We start from the raw sequence: 24,251 nt of genomic DNA on the forward strand, positions 1-24,251 counted from the left end.
AAATGGCCTGTATATAATAACGTTTAGTAGTTTTACTGTAATATTACTGATTTATCATACAAGTTATTTACCTTGTAGCGATTTGGAGCCTTCGGTGGCCTTGTTATGGGTCCGGGGCCCCATGTTTGACACCCCTGTGTAAACGCCAATGACCACGCCCACTAACCATCCTGAGGGTGAGTGTGTAGGAAGCAGGGAGTTCAGTTTGAACACATGTTCAGACTCTGCTGCATCTCCCTCTCATTCACAGAGTGTCAGTGTGTGTCTATCTATGATGTGCGGGAGTCACATCACTGTCTCCTCCACACTTTGGACCCATTATGTGATTCATCCAGGGGGAATAAACACATACGACGCGTGAAGAAAAGCTCCAGCTCTGCTTTGCTCTGCGTGGAGCGAAAAGTCTGCGATGGAGCCGAAGTCTGCGCTGCTTCTCACGGCTTTAATGGGTGGGTGACACACACACCTTCACTATGTTTCATTCACTACTGCCTTTAATGGGTGGGTGACACACACACCTTCACTATGTTTCATTCACTACTGCCTTTAATGGGTGGGTGACACACACACCTTCACTATGTTTCACTCACTACTGGCTTTAATGGGTGGGTGACACACACACCTTCACTATGTTTCATTCACTACTGCCTTTAATGGGTGGGTGACACACACACCTTCACTATGTTTCATTCACTACTGGCTTTAATGGGTGGGTGACACACACACCTTCACTATGTTTCATTCACTACTGGCTTTAATGGGTGGGTGACACACACACACACCTTCACTATGTTTCACTCACTACTGGCTTTAATGGGTGGGTGACACACACACCTTCACTATGTTTCATTCACTACTGGCTTTAATGGGTGGGTGACACACACACCTTCACTATGTTTCATTCACTACTGGCTTTAATGGGTGGGTGACACACACACCTTCACTATGTTTCATTCACTACTGGCTTTAATGGGTGGGTGACACACACACCTTCACTATGTTTCATTCACTACTGGCTTTAATGGGTGGGTGACACACACACCTTCACTGTGTTTCACTCACTACTGGCTTTAATGGGTGGGTGACACACACACCTTCACTGTGTTTCATTCACTACTGGCTTTAATGGGTGGGTGACCACACACCTTCACTATGTTTCATTCACTACTGGCTTTAATGGGTGGGTGACACACACACCTTCACTATGTTTCATTCACTACTGGCTTTAATGGGTGGGTGACACACACACCTTCACTATGTTTCACTCACTACTGGCTTTAATGGGTGGGTGACACACACACCTTCACTATGTTTCATTCACTACTGGCTTTAATGGTGACATTTCCTCTGGAGCAACAAGTGGAGAAAGTTTGTGCTGCTGAATACATCAGATAAATGACTGCATTATTATTTAATGTTTATTATTTATTAATTCAAATAAATGTAAATTATGATTATGAAATTATGACACACACACACACACTTGGAACTGAAATATATAGTTTTTATTTATTTATTTATTTTTGAGCAATTTAATACAAACAGAAAAAGCTTAGTTTAGTAGTATGTGTATATACATGTTTCCATTTTTCCTAATATGTATTAACATAAATACACTGCTCAAAAGGGAGTGAGATGAAGTAGCACTATTATTATTATTATTATTATATTACTTGTGTTTATTATCTCCCATTAACCCCCATCTTTCATTCACTTTTCAAAACTTATGTTCCTGACATTTTCAACATTATATACATCAATGAATATACAAGGCTGATGGACATGCATACTTTTGCATTGCTCGCGTGCATCCCCGAGGCTGTTCCACAGTTTGGTTTACAGAATAATAAAACACATTTCTCCCTCATTTTAAACCTTAAAGTGATGCATTGGATTTGATCCACAGAGTTAGTTTGACACGTGATCCACAGACAACCATAGACATTAAATTTTACATGTTTATTTAAAGATAGACATGCCATTTTCTCACTGCACACCTGTTTTTGACAGTAATGTCAATAAAACTGCTGGTTACATCGAGTTCTGTTAAACCTGACTCTCAGGATGATTTTGCAAAAATAAAAATAACCTTTAAATGGTGTCATCAACTGTTCTTTAATAAATATATGTCAAACTCTAGGCCCGGGGGCCCTAATCTGGCCTTTTGGAGCATCCAATTTGGCCTGCAGGACAAAGTAAAAATAACAGAGAAAACATGAATCATTGTGTAAATGAAACTCAACAATATTTGCAGGTACTCACAGTTTTCCTGGTGCTTGTATCGCACGATGACAGTCATTTTTAAATTTCAAAATCCTTCAATTTTACTCAAAATATTACAAAACATTTTCCTTCATTAAATGGAATATGGCCAGAAAACTAGGAAATTTAAAGTGAAGACCCTGTTGGGACTGATATCTGTCACTTATTGCTTCGATATTATCAGTTTTTTTTTACATATTTAGTATTTTATGTGTGCGTATATGTGCAAACTAGGGCACAAAAATGTTGAAATGACTAGTAAAATCTGTGGCCCTTGAGATCAAACTGTTTAACAATTGGCCCCTGAACTAAAATGAGTTTGATAGCAACACCCCTGCTTTAGTAGTTTTCTTGTGTAAGTGATTAACATAATCACATATAGGATGTGTAACTGTTAAATTGCATTAAATTCCTTTAAGTAAATCTCTTGTGTGGACTGTCGACTTCAGATCCAAACCTTGTTGCCTTTGATTGAAACTCAATTTGAGCCCCTAATGCTGATTCACATGTTTGAAGGTTATAAGGTAATAAAATGCTTCCCTGGGGCTGCAGATGAAAGCTTTTGGAGAGTTAAGTGCCACTTAAAGCATCCGTGCCTGATGAAAACCCCTGTCTGAGCAGCAGAGGATTATGGGACTACAGTTGACCCCTTCCATCTGCTGCCGCAGGAAGGCAATCACTGCACGGGACGTGATACAAACAGGATTTTTGGAGTCAATTTCCACTCGAGTGTGTGTGAGGAATGCTAACGTTCAATCAAGACGTGTGTTATTTGTGTCTGAAGGAGCCGTCAGCGTGGTTTTGAGTGCGTTGTACGTTCAGAGGAAAATCAAACCACATGGAGTTCACGTGGAGCCGAAGCTGGACTTCCCCTTCCACTGAACTAAATCTAAGAAGTTCCTTTTTAACACACAGGGAAACATATTTATCTTATTTCTGTGAATTATGATGCACATCAGGGGTGTGCATTGCCATGAATCGGACGATACGATTAAGAATTTGCATGTCATGATTAGGGCTGGGATAAACTAAACTACATTTTTTAAACGATTAATCTAGCGATTATTTCTTTGATGCATCGATTAATCTAACGATTCATTTTTCCCAGTTCGATTCGATTCGATTATCTCCCCCATTAAACTTAGGCTGAATACATAACCTAGTCGGGACCATGTTATGAAGTGGATCAGATCTGAACGAGTATAAAAGCTCCACCTCCTAACCATTCCCTCCTGGTGCGCGGTACACTGTTGCTTTTCGCTGTCATCATGGTTTTGAATTAATTGTATTTGTTCAAGATCATAAACTGTTCCTCCATTGTAAAAAAGGTCACTCTGTCAGGTTTCTCCATTGTAGTGATTTGCCAGATGCTGAAATCTCCACCCCTTTTATGGGAGCCAGGCTGAAATCACTTGGTTTAAATTAGCGTGTTGTTATCGACCTTCGTAGGACAGCTTCTCTCTGACAAGGAATGGTTGGTTAGGTGAAGCGCGCTAACGGAAAGATATCCCGGATATACTAATCTAGCTTTGTAGTATAGGCCAAAAGACTCATTTATAGTAAATGGGTAAGAATATTAAAACAGTTCAAGCACTATTCCTGAAAATAGAAAAGACGACATCATTGTGAAAAAGTGTGCCTCCCCTAAATGTGCAGCAGATGACTCCATCTTTGCTACAGATGCTAACAAAGTCAATTGGAACAAGGCAAAAAGCGATCTGGCAAAATTTTGGTGAACATTTATTTTGTGAACCACCCTAATGTATATGCACATAATGCTCATTGGAACGATAGACTGGCGACCGTTTAATTTCCGTTTGTTGACTTTCTCTTTTTTGACGTCGGTACTGATGTACAAAATTTTCCAAAATCACGCCAAGAACACCTCATAAGGATAATTGTCCTATGGTCCTGAGGTACAGAACAAACCTGCACTAGGGCTGGGCGGTATGACCAAGAATGCATATCACGGTTTTTTTCAAAATTTGAACGGTTTCACGGTATATGACGGTATATGGTGTTCACAGCATTTTCTACTGGTTGAGAGATGAATTACTGCAGTAGATTGACTTAGGATGGTCTATTTTACTGTCATGATTAGTAAATATTGTAGAATAATTCCTAACTAGTAGTAATACAAGTTTGCAAGAGCTGCCCAATGGCTCTTTGCCACGCTAGCTTAGCTTTAGCATTAGCTTGATTTCTAGCTTTAAATGCTGCATACTCAGTGGTGTGATGGTTTTCTGTTGTGAATAAGGTAGCGTTTTGTTTGCAGCTCCACTTATGACTTATTTCCGCGTTATAGGAATTACAAATTGCGATCTTTTGCTCTCTTTTTTTTTTTTTTTGTATTACTGCCGACATGCTAAGCTAACCATGCCTCTGTGTCCGTGAGTGTCGTTCTCCTGTAGCAGAGGCATGCGCACGCAGACACATGTTCACATGCAGCTTCAGAGCTTTTAATTGTGTCTTTCTGATCTATTTACACGTATGATTTACACCATAGCTAACACCAGAGCGCTACTGTTTACATTCCTATTTAGAAGTGCAACGTTGAAAACGGTCCGGTCTGAAACGCAGCGTAGTGTAACGTTCCAAAAGTTGTGTAATCAAATACACCGGTACAGCGGTATATTAAAAATTCATATCATAACGAAAATATATACTGGTATTCGGTATGAACCGGTTTACCGCCCAGCCCTAACCTGCACACTGAAAAATCTCCCCAGATTGTCAGATTTTCTAGCCAGTGGCTTGGCTAGAGGGGGGTGTGGGGGTGGCAACGGCCCACCACGAATCTCAAAGGGCCCCCCAGCACAGACACAGCTCTGGGTCTCAACACTTGGTGATGCACCATCCAGCAAAGCACAGTGGATTTGGCTGATTTTCATGCACTTCTTCTCAGATGGTTTAGTTAGTAGAAAGTTATTGAAGTGAACAGTGTTGCTGGTACAGGCAACGCTCCGACTGTGACTTTTCACCGAAAGTTAAATTAATCTGATAAAGACAAACGTTTGAACTGTTAATGTTGTAATCCAATAAGTGGACAAGTTAATGTTCTACTCAACAAATTGTTAATGTTGCACTGTATTCTACATGGAAACGTTCATTTTCTAAAATGTATAAAAAGCACCAGCTGGTATTTCTAATACTGATACTTTTATTTATTTACATATATTTTTATTCGTATTGTTTAGTTTGAGTTATGAGAGATGGCAGCATTTGCTTTTTTTTAAATTAAGTTTTATCTTTAATCCAAGGTTTTAAATAAACTAAACTACTGATGTTAATAAAACTGCATAATAAACAAAAAGTTTTAGTTTTGGAATTTTTCCTGACTGTTTGTAGTACGACATTTTGCATGACATTTGACATGTTTGTCATTTTATCTCATCTGAACTCTACGCATTCAGCCATCTGTTTTACAGGAAAAATATGATGGAAATGCACGATATTCCCTTAAAATATTTATGACGCAACATTAAGCAATTTCCAATTCAGAAAGTTAATTTTGTGATTTTTGTCTGTTTGCTATGATTGCGAAAAATTGGAGTGTATATTTGGAAAAAGCAGAGTGGCTTGATGTTCTGTTTAGAATAAACAATCAGAATAAACCAGAGAAATATTTTGACTTTGAGGAATGTCTTATTTCTATTTTTTTACTTCAGGAACTAAAAGAAGAGATGAAGTGTTGTGAAAAAGAGGTGTTAGGAAGAATGTCACTGACGTTTCCATCCAACCAAAACCACATAAATAATGACATGCTTAGAATTTAACATGTTTAAATACATGTTGTTAAACTCTAAAGATGTGTTGTGTGGAATTATGTATCTGTCTGATGGAATGCCATCAAGTTTTATTGCAAGTATTCAAGTTTGCCTGAAGTTGAACCACATTAACTGTTGTTTCCTTTCCAGTCAGTGTCGGCGTCATGGGGGGGCATTCGCGGGCAGTTCCCCCCCAGCTGACCTACTGTGCCCCCCCCATTTTATTAATCAAAGATATCTGATTGGCTATCAACTGAATGTGTCCATTCACTGACAGCGGCCGTGAGTCTGCTCCATAGATATAATATACTGTGGTGTAATTGTTTAACGTTTGTGCTAGTGAACGTACCCTAGAGCTGTTGTAATGTGTATATGTCTATGGCCTGCGCTGTTGATTCACGTGACGTCATTCTCATTGCTGCATCGCGACAAAGCTAGAGCGCTAAATTCAGATGGAGAGCAGGAAGCTTGAGAATCTGCCGTCTGAAATCATCAAAATGCCCATATTTTGTGTAGTTTACGGCTGCTCCAATCGTTCTAACCGAGAAAAGGAAAAGAGATTGTCATTCACAAGGGTGAGAAATGTAAAAAGCTCACAGAGCAACGCCGTAAAAAGTGGATTTTAAACCTACGTCTGTGGTTGGGAGGAGCAGAGTCTGCTGATGCTGTAGCGACCATTTCATAAGGTATGTTAGTGAGCTAACTTTGTTTTTGTGGCTGTGTTTATATAGCATTAGGAATCCGTGCACCCTTCGTTCTTTGGATATTCCTTTTGAAAACCAAATCAAAATAACAAATAAACAGTGTGGCTATTTTTTTTTTTTTGATTTAAAACCAAAGCAGAAATACAGAAAAAACAAAAACCAGATAAACAGCATTTTTTTTTTTAAACTTGTTCTGATTGTGTGATATTTATGGAGAAATTAGAGCAAGAACTGAAATCCACTGCACCTGGTTTTCCTCCCCAGGTCCTGGACCAGGTCTCCTCACACGATAGGACTGTCTAGGATTTATTTCAGCAGTTTTCTGCTCATGTTTTCATTCAGTCTGTGGATGTTTTAGCTCGTAAAAATCTGCTCACGCTGTAGTTTTGTTTTGCGGTGTTACGCTCAACTCTGTTGAGTGCAACACTTTTTCCATTTTCATTTACTACTAAAGGAAGGTGGCCATGCTAATGATTATCATTTAGATGGTTAGCAAGAAAAGGTTAACATTTAGCTTAAGATATAGCTGGGTCAGGAATGGGCAACTGGTGGCCCGCAGGCCAAATACGGCCCTCTGTTTAAATTTGTGGGACCAGGTTTTGTTCTGGCATGGATCTTAGCGAGTGCTAAAGCCCCGCCTCCTGACCAATCAGTTCTCTTAGAAAACGACCTGTCCATTGTTAGAAGAACCTGGTTGGTGCAGATCTGACAGCTGTGTTTAGGAAGGAAAGATTATTGATGGATAAATGCAATAATTACGACATCCTTTATGAAAGATATAGATTTATATCTGATGGACTGATCTACAGTCAGCTGATTAAGAGTGTGTCTTTGTATGCGCGGACCGGTGAAAGTATTTCGTTCATTCATTCATTCATTCATACATACACGCAATAGTGAGGCCTGACAGCATCAGCAGGAACATTCTACAGTGAACAATGTGCTCTCATCCCAGTGTGTGTGTGAATAAATAAAGACTACCTGATAGAAACACGTGTGTGCTGTAATAAAGTTCAACTGATCAGAGCATCCAAAGGATTATTATCATAATTAACCTCACGTTTTTTAAAAATGTCAGCACTTCCTGTCTGGGTTCTTTCATTCATTCCTTTTCTGTAACAACAGTGTTGTTTTTGGTCTGAATTATAGATTTTAATTATTCATAATTTTAAACTTCAGCTGAATATATAACCTAGTCGAGACCACGTTATGAAGTGGATCAGATCTGAGTGAGTATAAAAGCTCCACCTCCTAACCATTCCCTCCTGGTGCGCACAACACTGTTGCTTTTCGCTGTCATCATGGTTTTGAATTAATTGTATTTGTTCAAGATCATAAACTGTTCCTCCATTGTAAAAAGGGTCACTCTGTCAGGTTTCTCCATTGTAGTGATTTGCCAGATGCTGAAATCTCCACCCCTTTTATGGGAGCCAGGCTGAAATCACTTGGTTTGAATTAGCGTGTTGTTATCGACCTTCGTAGGACAGCTTCTCTCTGACAAGGAATGGTTGGTTAGTTGAAGCACGCTAACGGAAAGATATCCCGGATATACTAATCTAGCTTTGTAGTATAGGCCAAAAGACTCCAAAAATACACATAACAACAACAAGAATACACAAAACGACTATAAAAACACAAAGAATTCAAAATACACACAACAGCCAGAAGAATACACATTACAGCAAAATACATAAAATTACACCAAAATACATAAAATTACATAATAATATAAAATGACAATATCGCCTATATTGAGTTATATCTATATATGTTTTTTTTTTTTTACTTTATTTAGACAATCACACAGTACAAATCACATCATACAAGTATTCTTCTTTACAATTTCTCCATATTTTCGGAGATATATATTTTATAGCTTGTTTTGTATTAAAATGCTCGTTTTAGGAGTCGCTGCTCAAACTATTCAGATTGATATTGTATATCGTCATTTTGGGAAAAAAATATCAGAGATATGAGTTTTGGTCCATATCACTCAGCCGTACGTCAATGTTTAACAAATGCCTTCTGAAAGAATTATAATGTTGTTTTATGATAATTATTTTAAATTAACCATTAATTAAGCACCCAAATAGTAGTTGCACCATTGAATGAATGTTGAGTATTATGTTCTTCGTCAGTATTTTCAAATACTTTTCTGGCTGACTTTGCGTTTGCAGAGGACCCCACAAGCCACTAGGGGACCGCAAATCTGAGTCCTCGGCTTAATCTCAGGAGATGACATGTACCTGTCAAAATAAATGCAGGATGTCAGAATAAAATTTAGTGGCAGGTATTATGGGAATGATTGACAGGCACCCATCAATCAGCAGTTAGTGGACTCTCTCCCTGTAGTTATTCAAACTGAGGGCCCACAAACGGCATCGTGCATAGGTCAGGTCCCCTACAAAGCTAGAACACTACAGAGTCGTCTTATTATGATGTTTTTTTTTCATAGTTTGTTGATTCAATAGTTTTTATAGAACCCAGTAATGTCAAATTGTAAATCTTCCAATGTCTAAACACTCAAAGTCCCAAATTGTGGTAAAAAAAAACATTTTCTTCACCTCCAGTTAAAGAGCTCCTTTCTTTAGTTTGGTGCATTAATCCTACCAAACTCAGATAACACAAAGAACAGTCCTCTGTCCGCTCATTACTCTGGAACTGCATGTTTTTTCTCCCCTGATCCCATAAATGTCTCTGAGTCTGTCTCTCTCTCTCCCCGAGGTCCCAACGCTCTTACCTCACCACTGGGATTCGGCCAACTGGGAATGTTCATGGTGGTTGAGGGCTCTGGGAATTTTGCGGGTACTTTGATTTTGATAGAGCACCCACGACGAGAGACCAAGTAGGGCTTAAGTTTAGTAGTTGGGCTTTCTGCTGGTACGAGAGACGTACTTTGATTTGTTATTGTTCAAGAAGAGGAAGGTATGACGCCTTCTCTTTAGGAGAAATTTCACAAACAGCCTAACCTCCATATACTGTAATCATTTCCTCATATAGGTCCTCGTAACTCTGTTTTATATTTATTTAAGTTGGTTCATTTTTTTAAATTGAAATGTAACTTGTGGTTCAAATTGCTTAAAGAAGCAAACCTCTCTTTAGAATAGTTTGGATACTTTGACTCTGATGCCAGCATTCGAGTGGCATCTGGCATAGTGTTTGCCATCTAATATAATACTATCTTATAATGTTCTGTCCAAATATAAGATTTAAGTTCAGCAACTAGACGAAATTGTGACATTTTTTCCCATCAAGTGTTTTGGTTTTCTCATTGTCCGTTTAGGTAGTAATTGTTTGCACAATACAGTAAGTCATTTGATCATATTTTCTACCGTAATTGGTTCTTTATAACCCCATTACCTAAGGAAATATAGAATGCATCAATTTAAGAAATGTTTTTATTGCGATTTATTTGCAAAATATCCATCCTGGAGGGAGCTCAGAATCAGCGGTTTGTGGAAAAAATAAATAACCGCACATCGACAATTAATTTCTTCCAAAAGTTTCCTCTTTGTTTCTGAAAAAACAATAAAAGAAGCAGAAAGAGAGAGCTACACTGCCCTCTCAGGTTACTGATGGTACTGCTCCATTTGGTTTATAGTGGTGAGCTTTCTCCAGGCCTTTGATTTTCCGTTATGGTGGAAAACTAACTCAATAAACAGAATTCACATTCAGAAACGGAAAAATCAATCCGACACGGGAAAAGCAACCGACCTCTTGATTTGTTTCTTCAAATTTCTCTCTCACTATACAAAATTGGCAACATGACACCTAAATGCCTCACATGCATGTTTTTGGACAATTTTGCACATTTACACTGTGGTAAACAAGTGATTGAATGTATGTCTGATTCTTCCGATAATCTTGTTCAAAATCTCTTGCTACGTGTAACAAATCGAGTAGTCAATTGGGCGGCAGTAGCTCAGTCCGTAGGGACTTGGGTTGGGAACCGGGCACTTCCAAGGTGCCCTTGAGCAAGGCATCTAACCCCAACACTGCTCTGGTGCGCTTCCTTCATAGTAAAAAAGCAGCCCCACTCTGATATCTCTCCATAAATGCATTTCCACAGTCCTGTTTGTGCATGTGTGTGACCTATGTGTTTGAGAAGCATGTCCCTAAAATAACCCAAATTAATACTAAATACTTTATATAGTATTAATTAAGTATTAAAACCCGAATTAATAAGTATTCAAAAAAAAAAAAATCCTGTGATTGAAAATGAATGCAGAGCTTCATTTGAAGGTTCAGAATATTATGACTGCATTGAAATCTGCAAAGGCACTGGTACACCGACAGGTTTAGCTGATGGTGTATTACATTATCCGGTGGTCATTTTATCTGGTGACATGTCACGACAGAATCACCTACAAGCATACGGCTGCACCGGTTTTCTGCAAAATGTGAGAGTGAGTCACTGGTTGGCGGTATTTAAAGAAGGTTTTACAAATAATATTTGGATGCATTTCCATTGTATTTTTTACTGTTAAACGGGTGTTGAGGGTCTAGCATTTGACTAACTCTTGCGACGTAATCTTGTGATTTCAGGCTAGTCATCCCGATTTTGTAAATCATCTGACGCATATAAAATATAAAATTGATAGCAGTAGTTGATCTATTTACCCGATTTAGTATGTTTGGTACTATTTTAGGTAGGTTAATAGACAGTAAAGTCAGTAAAGTTGAAACGGAAAGGACACGGAAAAGTGTAAAGAGGACTGAAACAGAATCTGGGAAAATATTTAACCTAAATCGGAGGCCGTACTTTCGTAGAAAAGAAGCAGACGTCTGGGGGCTGCCAACACAACAGTTATTTTTTACGACCATATTGTTAAAGCACTTGCACTACTTGATTTTTGAACCATGATAGAGGAGCATGGCTGAATTCGAACCATAAATCCTGTCCCCCACTCTGACAATCCCTCCCAGTCTCCTCCTGTCACGGAAGTGCACAAAATCGCGCACGAGATTTGACACAAAATATTGGAAAATGGAACATTAGATTGCCCGTCTAGAAGGAAAACAGCTACTTGCACATCCTAAGATAGTCCAAGCCTGAAAACAAGTTTGCACCGTGCTCGCGCTTCACAATATATCGCGGCAGCCAATGAGGAGGCTCCTTCGTGGGCTCTGCTCACCCCTCCTTTCTCTAAATCCTGTGATTGGAGCTGGAGGGGGTGACCGCCAAGATTTTGTCTTCCGGGGTTTTATTAACTAAAATAATTAATCATAAGGCACAGACAGCATGCAGACGTATTATTTTTTCAGAGATTATTACTTTTACGATATGCTATATATATATATATATATATATATATATATATATATATATATATATATATATACTTACTTTTTTAATTAAAGAAGATAAATCGAGTACCACAGCTTTAATATTGCATAACATGAGGCCCTTGTGCTGAGTGTATTCATCATCAAAACTGTGTGGAAAACAAGTGGTTATTGTAGTTACGCTAACCTCAGTTTCACCTGTCATCAACTGCGTGTAACCCCACTGAGGCTAAATGTGAGCTGCTGTTATCCTTTTCACCTGGTTCCTTTTTAACTGTGCACACACATACACGCATGCTAGTAGTTTCTGTTCCTCCGATTGTGAAACAAGCTGTTGGCAGCTTCGTTTCTCTCTAAACTCACTGCAGGTGAGAATAAAAGGCTTCAAAAACACCAGCTGTGAGGCCTCTTTGGTTCTTTAACGCACGTCTGGCGTTACAAATGGCACCAGCTGAGTCGGGGATAAGGTATCAATTATGTGTTCCCTACCGAGCAGCGAAGTGGCTTTCACACAGGCTGGGTGTAAAAGATAGAGGTTTGGACTTAAACAAAGAAAAAAAAAAAAAAATCAGAAGCTTCTGTTACTCCCTCCATGTCATTTGTCACAATTAGAGCACACGACGACGGCCATGGCAGCATTCCTCAGGGATACATGATATTGCCCGGCAAGTTGGATCTGACTAGAGGAATCCAAGTTTTCATATTTGGAGGTAGAATTTGAATGATATATGAGAATAACATGGAATAAATCCCCAGTGGAATGTGGGCTTAGGGGTTTTTCTTGGCTGCGGGCTTTGAAAGAGCTTTCATTTCCGACATTTTATCCCTGTAAACCTGGCCCATCTCTGAGGGCATTGTTTTTCATGTGGTTTAGTGTGTACAATGTGACAGGGGGAGAGCTTTCCCAGTGCACTCTTCTCTTTTATTCCAGAAAAAACTCAATAAAAGCCCCTATCATCAGATGTCAGCTCATAATGTTTTTTTATTTAGACCAGGTGGTGTTTCAGATCACAAAAGGCCTGTAATCCTCTCTGTAACGACTTGAGATCTGAAGACTTCATTAAATGTTTCAAATGGACAAAGAGCCAGACTAAGAGCATGGACAGCAGAGTGGTTTTTGTGAATGATCTCAGTGTAATTAACTCTTTTCGCCGCAGTCTTGTTTGCTATTAGCTTTTCTTTATTAGATGCAAGTACGATAAAAAGGAAGTGGTTTGAAGGCCATTATAGCCACAACTGAGAAACTGTATCAGGAACCACTTGGTTTTGGTGCTTCAAACAGACTTTATTTCTGAGAATGGACTTTAATCTTCTTTCTCAAAGAATTTTATTAGCAACACTGTAATTTAATGTAAAATGTAAACTGTCACATAATTTCATTAAATTGACTCAATTGGAAACTTTACAGGAGAATGAAGAGGCTGGACATGAGGAATAATTATTTTGTTTGGGTCATTGGTTAAAATGGCATTAACAGGTAGCTCTAGTGAAATTTTGAATTTAAATTGAGTTTAGTTTTATTTCAAGCGCACAATGAACAAGTGTACAGTATATACAACATAATACAATAATCCACAGTAAACAGTTAAATTCACCGCTACTCGGAAAGGAGTGGGATGAAGTTTAACATTTATTAATTCCCAAAGTCTTAATACAATAGCTTACTTCCTTTGGTTTTATCCACTTTCTTACATAACAAGCACATACAGTATATCTTCAAACAATATGTTAACAACAAAAATTCCAGCTAAACCAACTCATTTTCCTTCATTTTTATATCGTTAAAAAAATAATTTCTTTAAATCTTTTCCTGAATTGTTTTAAATTTGGACATTCCTTGAGCTGTTCATTGAAGCTGTTCCACAAAAAGCTTCGTTCCTACTGTGTACCATTGATATTATTGAAATATAACATATACCCTCCTTCCCTCTGAGTAAAGAAACTTTACATTTTCAGGTAAATTATTGCGCTTTGCCTATATGGAATTTGTACAGTCTGTAAACCCACCAAATATTTACATTTGAATAATTTGGACTCTCTTTATGAATTAATGTGCATCTATTTTGTTATGTGAAATACAGAAATCGCTTGATCTTGTAAACATGACTAGAACAGGTACCTTTCAAATTAAAAGCTTCATTTAAGAGTCAATTTTTTGCCGACTTGCACCATTTTCTCACAGTGGTTTTATGAGCTAAAGTTGATGCCACCTTTCTTTAATGAAAGTTTAACTAGAAAAATATACAATTAATTCGGAAAAAAAAAAAAAAGTTGTTTTTTGTCCAATCAGGAACTACATTATGGCAAGATGGCAGAACATAATGTTACATTTCATTTATTTATTTCAATAAAAACAAGACAATTCATTACAACATAAAAAAAATTCAATTTGAAGGAAAAAAGGAGCAAAATAAATAAAGTTTTAAAATATCAACATCAATAGCATCAAAAACATTGATCAACAAATCACAACAACATGCATCATAAAAAAATCTCAATATTATGCAAAATATAAATAATACATGCATATTAAGATATCTCGATATAATCTAAATCACAACATGCATCGCAAGAAGTCAAAATATAATCCGAATATAATGTAAATCATACATGCATAGTGAAATCTAATTATAATATAAATCATTAATGAGTCAATCAGAAATGTCTCGTAAGGAATTATCAGATTTATTTGAGAATAAAGTAATTTTAGTTGACTGATTTTAAACATTAAGAGTAACTAATGTGATGAACTCCAAATGAGCTGTAACACTGTGAAACTGAAACTGTGAGTATTTGTGTTTGCTTTGTTTTTACAGTCTGGCTGAAGGTGCGACACTTTACTACGCTGATGGTCGCTCCAGCCGTGCCACGCTTGAGAAAACCTTCGGCCGACCAATCAGAGACTCCCAATGCCAACGCATGCTGAAGCACCTGCACAATGGAGCTCGGATCACTGTGCAGATGCCTCCTAAAGTGGAGGGTCACTGGGTGTCCACCAGGTTTGTGTTGTTTCCCTGTAGCTTCTCCCAACTCAAATTATAACTATTGTAATTGATGTTCCTTCCTGTTTCAGCTGTGAGGTGAGGCCTGGTCCAGAGTTTCTGACACGCTCCTACAGGTTTTACCCCAACAACACCTTCCAGGCGCACCAGTTCTACTATGAGGACAATCACTGCACCACACCCTCCTACACGCTGGTCATCCTGGGGCGCCTGCGTTTGGGCCAGGCTTCCTGGATCATACGGGGAGGCACAGAGGCAGAGTACCACCTCCACAGTGTCCACATAGTGTGTCACACAACCACTGTAGCCAGAGAGCTCAGCCAGAGGTTGAACCGCAGCTGCAGAGGAGCCGCGAGGGGCCCCTGGGAGCCCAGTGCCATGTACGAGCTGTGGAGCGAGGAGGGTGGCCACGACTGCTCCAGAGAGCTGAACTTTTCAATGCATGAGCTGCAGCTGCTGAGGGTGGAGAAGCAGTACCTGCATCACAACCTGGATCACCTGGTGGAGGAGTTGTTTCTGGGCGACATCCACACCGAGCCGCCACAGAGGTTGTACTACAAACCCTCCAGCTACCAAGCAGCGCTGCAGAATGCCAAGGTAAGTCCTAAGGCTGTGCAATTATTAGAAATTCAGTTAATTACTCAAGCTAGCCTGCAGGCCACCACGAGGAAAGTAGTTGCTCGCGGTTTTGAAACACGGCAGGTGAAACACAGCAAAGATGCTTGGTAAACTAAACAAGCAAGGCAAGTCAAACTCTCTTTAGACACCTCTAAATAATAATCTACATTCATTTACGGTACTTGAATAGTACATTTTCATAACCTGTACGTAAGAAATATTATTGCCAAATTCCCACTAGCACTAGAAACCATCAGGCTGTCTATCTTTTTCTATAGCTTCTATAATTCATTCAGATAAAAACTATCAAGAGTAGAAGGATCAGAAATCCCTTTTATTTATAACTTGTAACATTTTAATTTCTTGAAAAAGTGGATGTAAACCAAGGTTTCCAACATGTTTTGTGCAAACTTTCTTTAAAGAGTGACACAGTGTCCTTCCTTTGGTATGTTTAAATGAGCCCCTTTACATCTCTACCAGGATAAGCACTCTTTCCACCTTTGTGTTCATTGGACCAAGAAATGGCAGACAGGGATTTGTTTTTATCCACAGCATGCAGCTGAACTCGACCCCCGCTGTCGTGACCTTCAAGACCACACACACAAAGAGTGTGCAGACATTATCTGCAGCTTTCATAACATTTGTGGAGAAGAATTCCAGAAATTGTGCAAACACTTGGTGTCATCTGCAAGTGTAGCAGGAAGAGAGGTGTTTACAGCATGTAGATTCTCTGTTTACACTGCTGCGCAGCTGATGTTTTCATAGTCACCCACCACACACATTGCTTAGAAATCTTGTTCAGGTCTACTGTCTAAATAAGCACCCAGTTGTAAAAGGGAATCACAGAGCGTGGCGTCTGAGCACAACGTAAACGCACAGTGGTGTGAGGAGCTTTGATCGGACACGTTATCCCACTGCGATGCCGTGACCACAGCCTGCAGTGGTGCAACGTGAAACCAGTGCTATCTCTGGGAACAATCAGCATGTGGTATCCCTACAACATAGGGGCAGACTATCCCAGCGAGCACATACCATGTCTGTATCCATGCACGTCTGAGGCTCATGACAAACTGTTGCATGTGGTCAGTTTCTCCTCTGATCTTTGCTGAGTGAACGGGAAGTTGAAGCGTCAGTGATGTGTCAGCACTTTAGGATTGTTGGTGCAGTTTAGACCCCATTGTTCCCCTAATAAAGGTGTCAACTCCAGACATGCAGTGTTATTATGTATATTTTTACTACCCTCTCAGGCTGAGTAACCAGAAACCAGCAGCTATAGGTTTATAAAGCAATCCATCATTATGAGTACAAATGTAAAGATGTGACTTGTTTTTAAATTGTGAATACAATTAGCAACACAAAATAACACCTCTCTGAATGTCAGTACGCTGTAAATCTACTGCAGCAAATATAACAGCAAACGGAGGCTGAAGAAGGTGCTTGTACAATCCTAGGGCCACATTATCAAAGGCCATCCATCCATCCATCCATCCATCCATCCATCCATCCATCAATACAGGAAAGAATAAAGAGTTTTGTTTTGTTGAACTTTTGTGTTTTTTTGGTTTGTTTCACTTTGTGTGTTTTCTGTTGTTTTGTGTATTTTTGCTGTTGTTTTGTGTATTTTTGCTGTTGTTTTGTGTATTTTTGCTGTTGTTTTATGTGTATTTTGAGTCACTTTGTATATTTTTATTGTCAATTTGTGTACTTCTGTTGTGGTTTTGTGTGTTTTTGGTAGAGGTCAATCGATATATTGGGCCGATAAATAGACCATTTTCAAGATCGTCCATCAAACAAACAAAAAAAAGATAATATTTTTATTTATTTTTTACCATCATGAGCCCTCCCTAAGGAAGGGTAAGAAACTTGATTATTGAGTTGATTATTTTAAAGTGAGACTGAGATATGATGTAGTCATGCATATGGTGACAAGTGTGAAGCTTAAGTATAATGGTGGTGGCTGTGAACAGAAGGGAAGAGTGAGTGGTTATACCTGACACAGGTATTTAATTTAAAACGACTACTTGCACATTGTATATAGTTGTCATGCTTTACTGCTACTTACCCGTTCTGTACTTTACTTGGTTGTGTACGGGTATATTTAAAGTTCAATAAATGTTAAGAGTTCTATCGGTGTATTTCCTCTAATTTCTATAATATACATTTATATCATATGTTTCAATTGTCTTTCATAATCAATGTGCTTTAAAAGAATTTTATTTTATTTGTCTTTTTGTGTTTTTAAATGTTGATATTATTTTGCGTATTTTTTTTATTTTTTTTTTGTCATTTTGTGTATTTTCTTGTGGACATGTGTCACTTTCATTTAATTTTTTTGTGTTTTAGATGTGGTATTGTGCATTTTTGGACAAACCAGACCAATGCCCATGTCTGCTATGTACGAAGCCTAAAACTGTTTAAATGGCGCCAATTTCAACCCGAATGCACGAGGAGAGTCAGAGTAGAGAGTTCATGAACTCTCTACTAAATAAAAATAGAAAGCTGCACGTCCTTATGATCTCTGACTCTGCTGTACTTAGCTGAGCTTTATTATCCAGGCTACTACATTTTTGCTGAACAGTTCGATTCTTTTTCTCTTAATCCCTGTAAACGATGTGGTCAGGACGTTAAAATTTGAAGCTCAGATTCTTCAAATATGCAAAACTCTGTCACCTGTCTGGATGTTTTATTCAGGAATCTTGTTGTTGCAACTTTTACATGCAGATGGGATAGTTAATACTGTGTCAATGAAGCAAGTGTGAAACTGATGATAAAGATCGATGTATTTGCAAAAAAAAAAAAAAAATTAGATTAAAAAAAAAATAAAATCTTGAACTCATGGGAATAAATTGAAATTTAAATGTATTGTAAAACTAGATAAATAAAGCTGCAAAATGGAAATGTGGACTGGCCTTTTAAAACTGGGTGTTGGAACATAATGTCTCCACTAGGGGGTGCCTAAATATCACCTAATGATTGGACTCACGGTGCTGTAGTGGTCATCATGTCTGCCTCACAGCAAGAAGGTTCTGGGTTCAACACTCAGGTCCATTCTGTGTGGCGTAAATGGGTCAGAAAATGAATTGATGGATTGGACACTTTCTAATTTAGAACTATCTCTCCTGCAAGTTTAAATCTCTTTGTTTCCAAGCACCTAAATTACATTTTTGCAGAGGCCTTAAAAACAAATCATGGCCTTATCTGTAACAGCTAGGACATCAACAATTAAGATCTGAGCTGAAGGATTATGCTGTGATGTTTTTTTACATCTAAACCTAAACAGTAGCAAGATTCAAATCTGTCTTGTCATGCGTTTCAGAACCACGACCACGGCTGCATCCCCTGTCGCATCATTTACCGCTCGGATGAGTTCCACCCTCCCATCCTGCCGCCTCGGGCCGACCTGACCGTTGGTCTGTACGGTCAGTGGGTGAGCCAACGCTGTGAGGTTCGCCCAGAGGTCCTCTTCCTCACCCGACACTTCATCTTCCATGACAACAACCACACGTGGGAAGGCCACTACTACCACTACTCAGACCCCGTCTGTAAACACCCGACCTTCACCATCTACGCCCGAGGCCGCTACAGCCGAGGACTTCACTCCACCCATGTGATGGGCGGGACAGAATTTGTCTTTAAAGGTATTATTACTTTTGAAACCCTGATATTCCCCGGCCAATGTATGACTAGTTTTAGGGTATTTTAGTTGGTGTGCATTGTGCTTGTAATCCTTGGATTACCCAAACACGTTGCAGGGACACATGAATCGCTTATCAATCAATTTCTACTTATTAATCAGGAGTGCATGTAATATTTTTTGGGTGTGGTTCTCAAGGAAGAACTGAGAGTTTGGTGATTTTCCATAACTACCTCACAGGAAGAATAAAATTGAGGGATGTGTGTCAAATTGTGCTTCATTTTCATCGGAAACTTATATAGAAGCAGCACAACTATAAATGTGTTCTTTAAAGCCTCATAAAAGATGTAGCTTTCTAACAAAATGACTAATATCCCAATAAAATAGTTACTATTTTAAAGCAAAAATGTCATCATCATCGTCATCCCTCTGTTAACGGTTTTCCTCTATTTCTAAAACAGATAGAAGATACTTGGCTTACTCTTCTATAATATCTATGTGTATATGATTCTATAGTTTTAATGATTTCTTTGAATGCACCATTGGTTCCTGCACCATTAAACTCCATTAATCCTAGTTTATCCAACAGCTTTGGTGTATATATATATATATATGTATTTTTTTTTTTTTTTTTTGATTTTGAAAAATTACCAATCTGAGCAATAATACTGGAAAGAAAAAAGGGTATTTTGTGCTTTTGTTGGCATTTTGTGTATTTTTGAAGTCATTGTGTTATTTTTTCTTGTTTTGTATAATATTTCACATTTTGTTTGTGTTTATAGGTGTTTTATGTTTTTTTTTTGTCAATTTTTGTCTGCTTTATTTTCAATTTGTGTATTCTATATATTTTTTGTGTATTTCTGTGGGTTGTTTTTTTAATAATTGTAATTATTTTAATTGTCTTTTGTGTATTTTTGTTCTCATTTCATGTGTTTTTCTGTACGTCTTTATAGGGTCATTTTATCAATTTTTTTTTGTTGTTATTTTGCATATTTTTAGAGAAATTTTGTGCATTTACTTTGGGGGCTACCAAAAATTAGTCCAAAGGCTGCATGTGGCCCCTGGGCCGCCAGTTGTCTATGTCTTGTCGAAAGACAAATATAACCAAATGTTAGGTACACAAACATGCGTAACAACACTTGATCTGATGCCCATATACATGTGGACAGGATAATGGTTTCTAAAAGACTACAAAAAAGTATTCAAACACCATGGAGAGACAATAGTCGAAATATTTGTTTCAACATAAGGCTAGTTGCTAAAGTACGGATCACAAAGAAATTAATTATTGCGTTATTTTGTAAACTTAAGTGACCAAAATGCCAAGAATACAGTTAATGGTTAATTTCTAAGTTAAAGCTGATATCTGGAGGTTCTGAGAAACGTCTTGATGTCCCGCCCTAAACCGCTCCACTGCCTCTGCCAATCTACCAGAAGCCACGCCTCTACTTTTCTGCATGCGCATCACGGAACGTAACAAGGTCAAATTGATATACTGTAGGTCTATGGGTCAGGTAAGAGCCAAAATCATATTTACCTGTTTGCTGTTGTGACGTGCTGCCTTGTTTCCGTGCACAGTTCCGCATTCACTTTGATTGACAGTCTCAAAAACAGGAAGTCAAGCCTATTGGCTGGTCGCACTCAGCAATCGTTCCCATTTGTATATAGGGGTCTATAGGATGATGGAGGGGCTTATATACGTTAAAGTATATGAATGACCAAAAGAGTCATACATGAACATAGATTTCTCAGAAACTCTGGATATCAGCTTTAATATTAAGGGAAGGCGGAAAAACATAAATAGCTTCTGACAAGGATTACCCTGGCTAAAGGTCCAAGGGCGTACACCAGACAAACCACTGGTTTAAAATGCAGAAAATACTCGTTATTACCTCTACTAGTGCCACTTTTCAGTTGTACATTCTAACCCATGTGTGTGTGTCTCTTTAACTAGTTTTCTCTGCGTTCTCACAGTTAACCACATGAGGGTAATGCCCATGGACTTGGCCACCACTTCGCTCCTCAACGTCTTCAATGGTAACGAGTGTGGAGCACAGGGGTCCTGGCAGGTGGGAGTGGAGCAAGATGTGACCGTAACCAACGGCTGCGTGGCGTTGGGCATCAGGCTGCCTCACACGGAGTACGAGCTCTTCCGCATGGAGCAGGACGCTCACGGCCACTACCTGCTCTACAACGGGCAGCGTCCCAGCGACGGCTCAAGCCCGGATCGCCCAGAGAAGAGGGCCACCTCCTACCAGATGCCTCTGGTTCAGTGCTCATCGAGCAGCCAGCCGTCCTTTCACCCCCACATGGACGCCCTGGATCACCGCGGTGACTGTGCAGGGTTGCACAGAAGCAGACAAGGCTGTGTCGTGGCCGCGTTTGTGACGATTCTGCTCTGCATCCTGCAAACATAAGAGACTCCGACGGGAGGAAAAGACTTATTTTGTTACTTTTAAAAGTTAAACTTTTGCCGTGTAACATCAGGAAGGAGGACATTTGTTCCTGAATGTTGAAAAACCAAAGACTGAACACCGCTGCAACACAAAAACTGCACTTTAAAGTGAAACCAAAGACAGAAATGTTTGTGTTTTGTGCAAAGATGTGTATCTATATCTATACACCCCCTCTGAGCTGCAGTCAGTGTTTGTCTCCAAAGTGGGCACATTTTATACAGTGAGTCTGTGATGATGATAAACTCCAGTTTGGGGAAAGAGATGTAGTACAGTGTTATAGGCTCCAAATACATCATGCTACTAATAATGATCACATGGTAGTTCTGAATACAGTTCCTCACTCAACCTAACAACAGGCACATGCTGGGTAATGTGTGTCATGGATGCTACTAAACCTTTGTTTTGACACTACATGTGAATATATACTGCTCATGATTATTGAGTACTCTGTGTGATGGGGTTGGGATTGTTTTACTATGAACTGTCAAAAACCATCAAAATCCCAAAGGGTTTCAGTTCAATAAAACAAACAAATCCTGTGAGAGGTTATTTTTCTCTCCATATGACGAAGATTTATATCTTTAGTTGCTTGATAAAAATGTGGAATGATGGAGGTGAGCACTGGAGAGCAGAGGAATGAAAACCATCAGAATACGTGTATTTAACAGGTGGAAAGATCACAAATAAAAGTCATGCTCAAATAAGAGTGGAGGGCTTGAAATAAATGTGGACATCGACCCAAAGAATTAGCAGATGCTGCATTTTTTGATGTGTTTAAAGCTTTTGGGGACAAAAACGTACATTTTATATAACACCGATAAAGACGTAGACCTCGTAGATCAATAAATTGATGACATTTCTTCAAAAAATCAACAAACGTGTTATGTTTTTGAATCCGTCACAATCTGTTTTACTATTTTGTCATGTGACTGAAACTTCGGGAAAGTTTAGCGCATTGCATTGTGGGATTGAGAATCCTGTGGAAGAATGCACAGGCTCCACCCAAGCAGAAACATTTCTTTAAGAAGTGCTTTTTAATGGCGTTTCTTCACCCGACTAGACAGTGATTCACTTGATGCTGGTTTGTTTTTTTATGGCGTTCCCCTGGATATGATGTCACACAAGTCATTAAAGAGTAACTAAACCCCAAAACCACTTTTTTTTAATAAATAAAACAAATGTATTTAGGTATGAAGTAGTTTTCTTCATTGATCCTAGTCCTATTCTTGACATTTTAGTCAAAGTATTTCAATTTGGTGTATTTTGTTGTAAAAATACAATTTAAAAAAAAAAAAAAAAAAAAAAAAGAGTGACTGCCCTCTATGGTTAAAACCAAGATATTACAATAGAATGTTTCTATTGGCTGAGAATGGTGGTTTGTGACGATTTGGTGGCTCACGCGTAACTGTTAGCTTCTTCTATAAAAACTGACCCATAATAAAGGCATAATAAAACATTTTAGTTCAAGTTATCATCCCTATTAGGCATTCCTTATTGAGTATGTGTCAAAATGTAAAGATTCAAAGTGTTTATTATCATGTGTACGGTAAAGAAACATGTTTCCCTGCACAATGAAATGTCTGCTTTGCTCACCACAATAGATGCTACAAAAAAAATATTTGAAACAAATAAAGAGCAAAGTATAGTAACAACAATTAGAATTATTTAAAAAGTAATAAAGATAATTATGTACAGGTAGATAAGATAGAAAAGTCAAATATAAAGTGTATTGTGCATAGTGAGGAAAAGAAGTAAAAAAGTAAAAAGAAGTAATCAAACTGGACACTGAAGGCCTTAACAGTCCCATCACCAGTAACAGGACTGTATTGTTAAATTAAATGTATTTTATCTTGATGAAATATTTATTCCTACCAATATTTTCTCATTTGTGAAGCTTTGCTCAGGAGAATCATGAGCCATTTCTAAAAGTGCACTTTATTTTCCAGTTTAAAGTCTGCACGCCTAAACTGCTGCCCTTCACAATAAGGGATTGAATTTTAAAGTAAAAGATGTAATTATCAGGGTCCGTTTAACCGAATTTTAATAGTGCTTTAATGACAAAGTAGTTTCAAAACACTTGAAAAAGAGCTGCCATGCAAGGTGCTAGTCGAGTATTTGGAGCAAGTTCACTTTCTTGCCAAAGAACACAGAAATAGCCTTGGGATCGAACCCGCAACCTCTCACTGAGAGCCACGTGCCTCCCTGCCTCAGGTGGCATTCTCATGTGCATTTTACATCATTTGTGTCTTGAATTTACTATTTCTGGGTTACTGAATTAATTAGAAACAGATAATTCTGAGGTATATTTGTTAAAACTATAGGAATTCTACAGCTGCAATGATTAGGCAATAAATTAATAAGTAAAACACATTAATATCATTAATCCACAACTATTCCATGATGGAACATCCTCTATGTCACTGAGCTAATTAGCACATTAATGTCACCTGTAGCTTCACTGATGAACTAAACCAGTCACTCCACCAGACTCCAAATGTTGTCATATTTTTATAAATAATAAT

At 38.4% G+C, this 24,251-nt stretch overlaps 1 protein-coding gene across 1 annotated transcript; it reads left to right on the top strand.

Annotated features, from left to right (window-relative positions):
- Window positions 1–213: 213 nt before the first annotated feature.
- LOC114479646 (protein APCDD1) lies at window positions 214–22,939 on the top strand. The gene is made up of 5 exons (XM_028473422.1): window positions 214–449; window positions 14,836–15,018; window positions 15,093–15,618; window positions 18,956–19,277; window positions 21,248–22,939. Exons 1-5 carry the CDS (start codon window positions 214–216, stop codon window positions 21,688–21,690), a joined length of 1,710 nt encoding a protein of 569 aa, XP_028329223.1. The 3' UTR covers window positions 21,691–22,939.
- The last annotated feature ends 1,312 nt before the right edge of the window (window positions 22,940–24,251 follow it).

The sequence above is a fragment of the Gouania willdenowi genome, chromosome 17 (genome assembly GCF_900634775.1).
Source record: "Gouania willdenowi chromosome 17, fGouWil2.1, whole genome shotgun sequence".
NCBI classification, from domain to species: domain Eukaryota; kingdom Metazoa; phylum Chordata; class Actinopteri; order Blenniiformes; family Gobiesocidae; genus Gouania; species Gouania willdenowi.

Bases quoted from the DNA above. Each gene is read 5' to 3' on its own strand.
- LOC114479646 (XM_028473422.1), top strand. From the start codon at position 214: ATGTTCAGACTCTGCTGCATCTCCCTCTCATTCACAGAGTGTCAGTGT. The intron at 450-14,835 runs GTGGGTGACACA...TTGTTTTTACAG, and splicing joins GCTTCTCACGGCTTTAATGG to TCTGGCTGAAGGTGCGACAC. The intron at 15,019-15,092 runs GTTTGTGTTGTT...TTCCTGTTTCAG, and splicing joins GGTCACTGGGTGTCCACCAG to CTGTGAGGTGAGGCCTGGTC.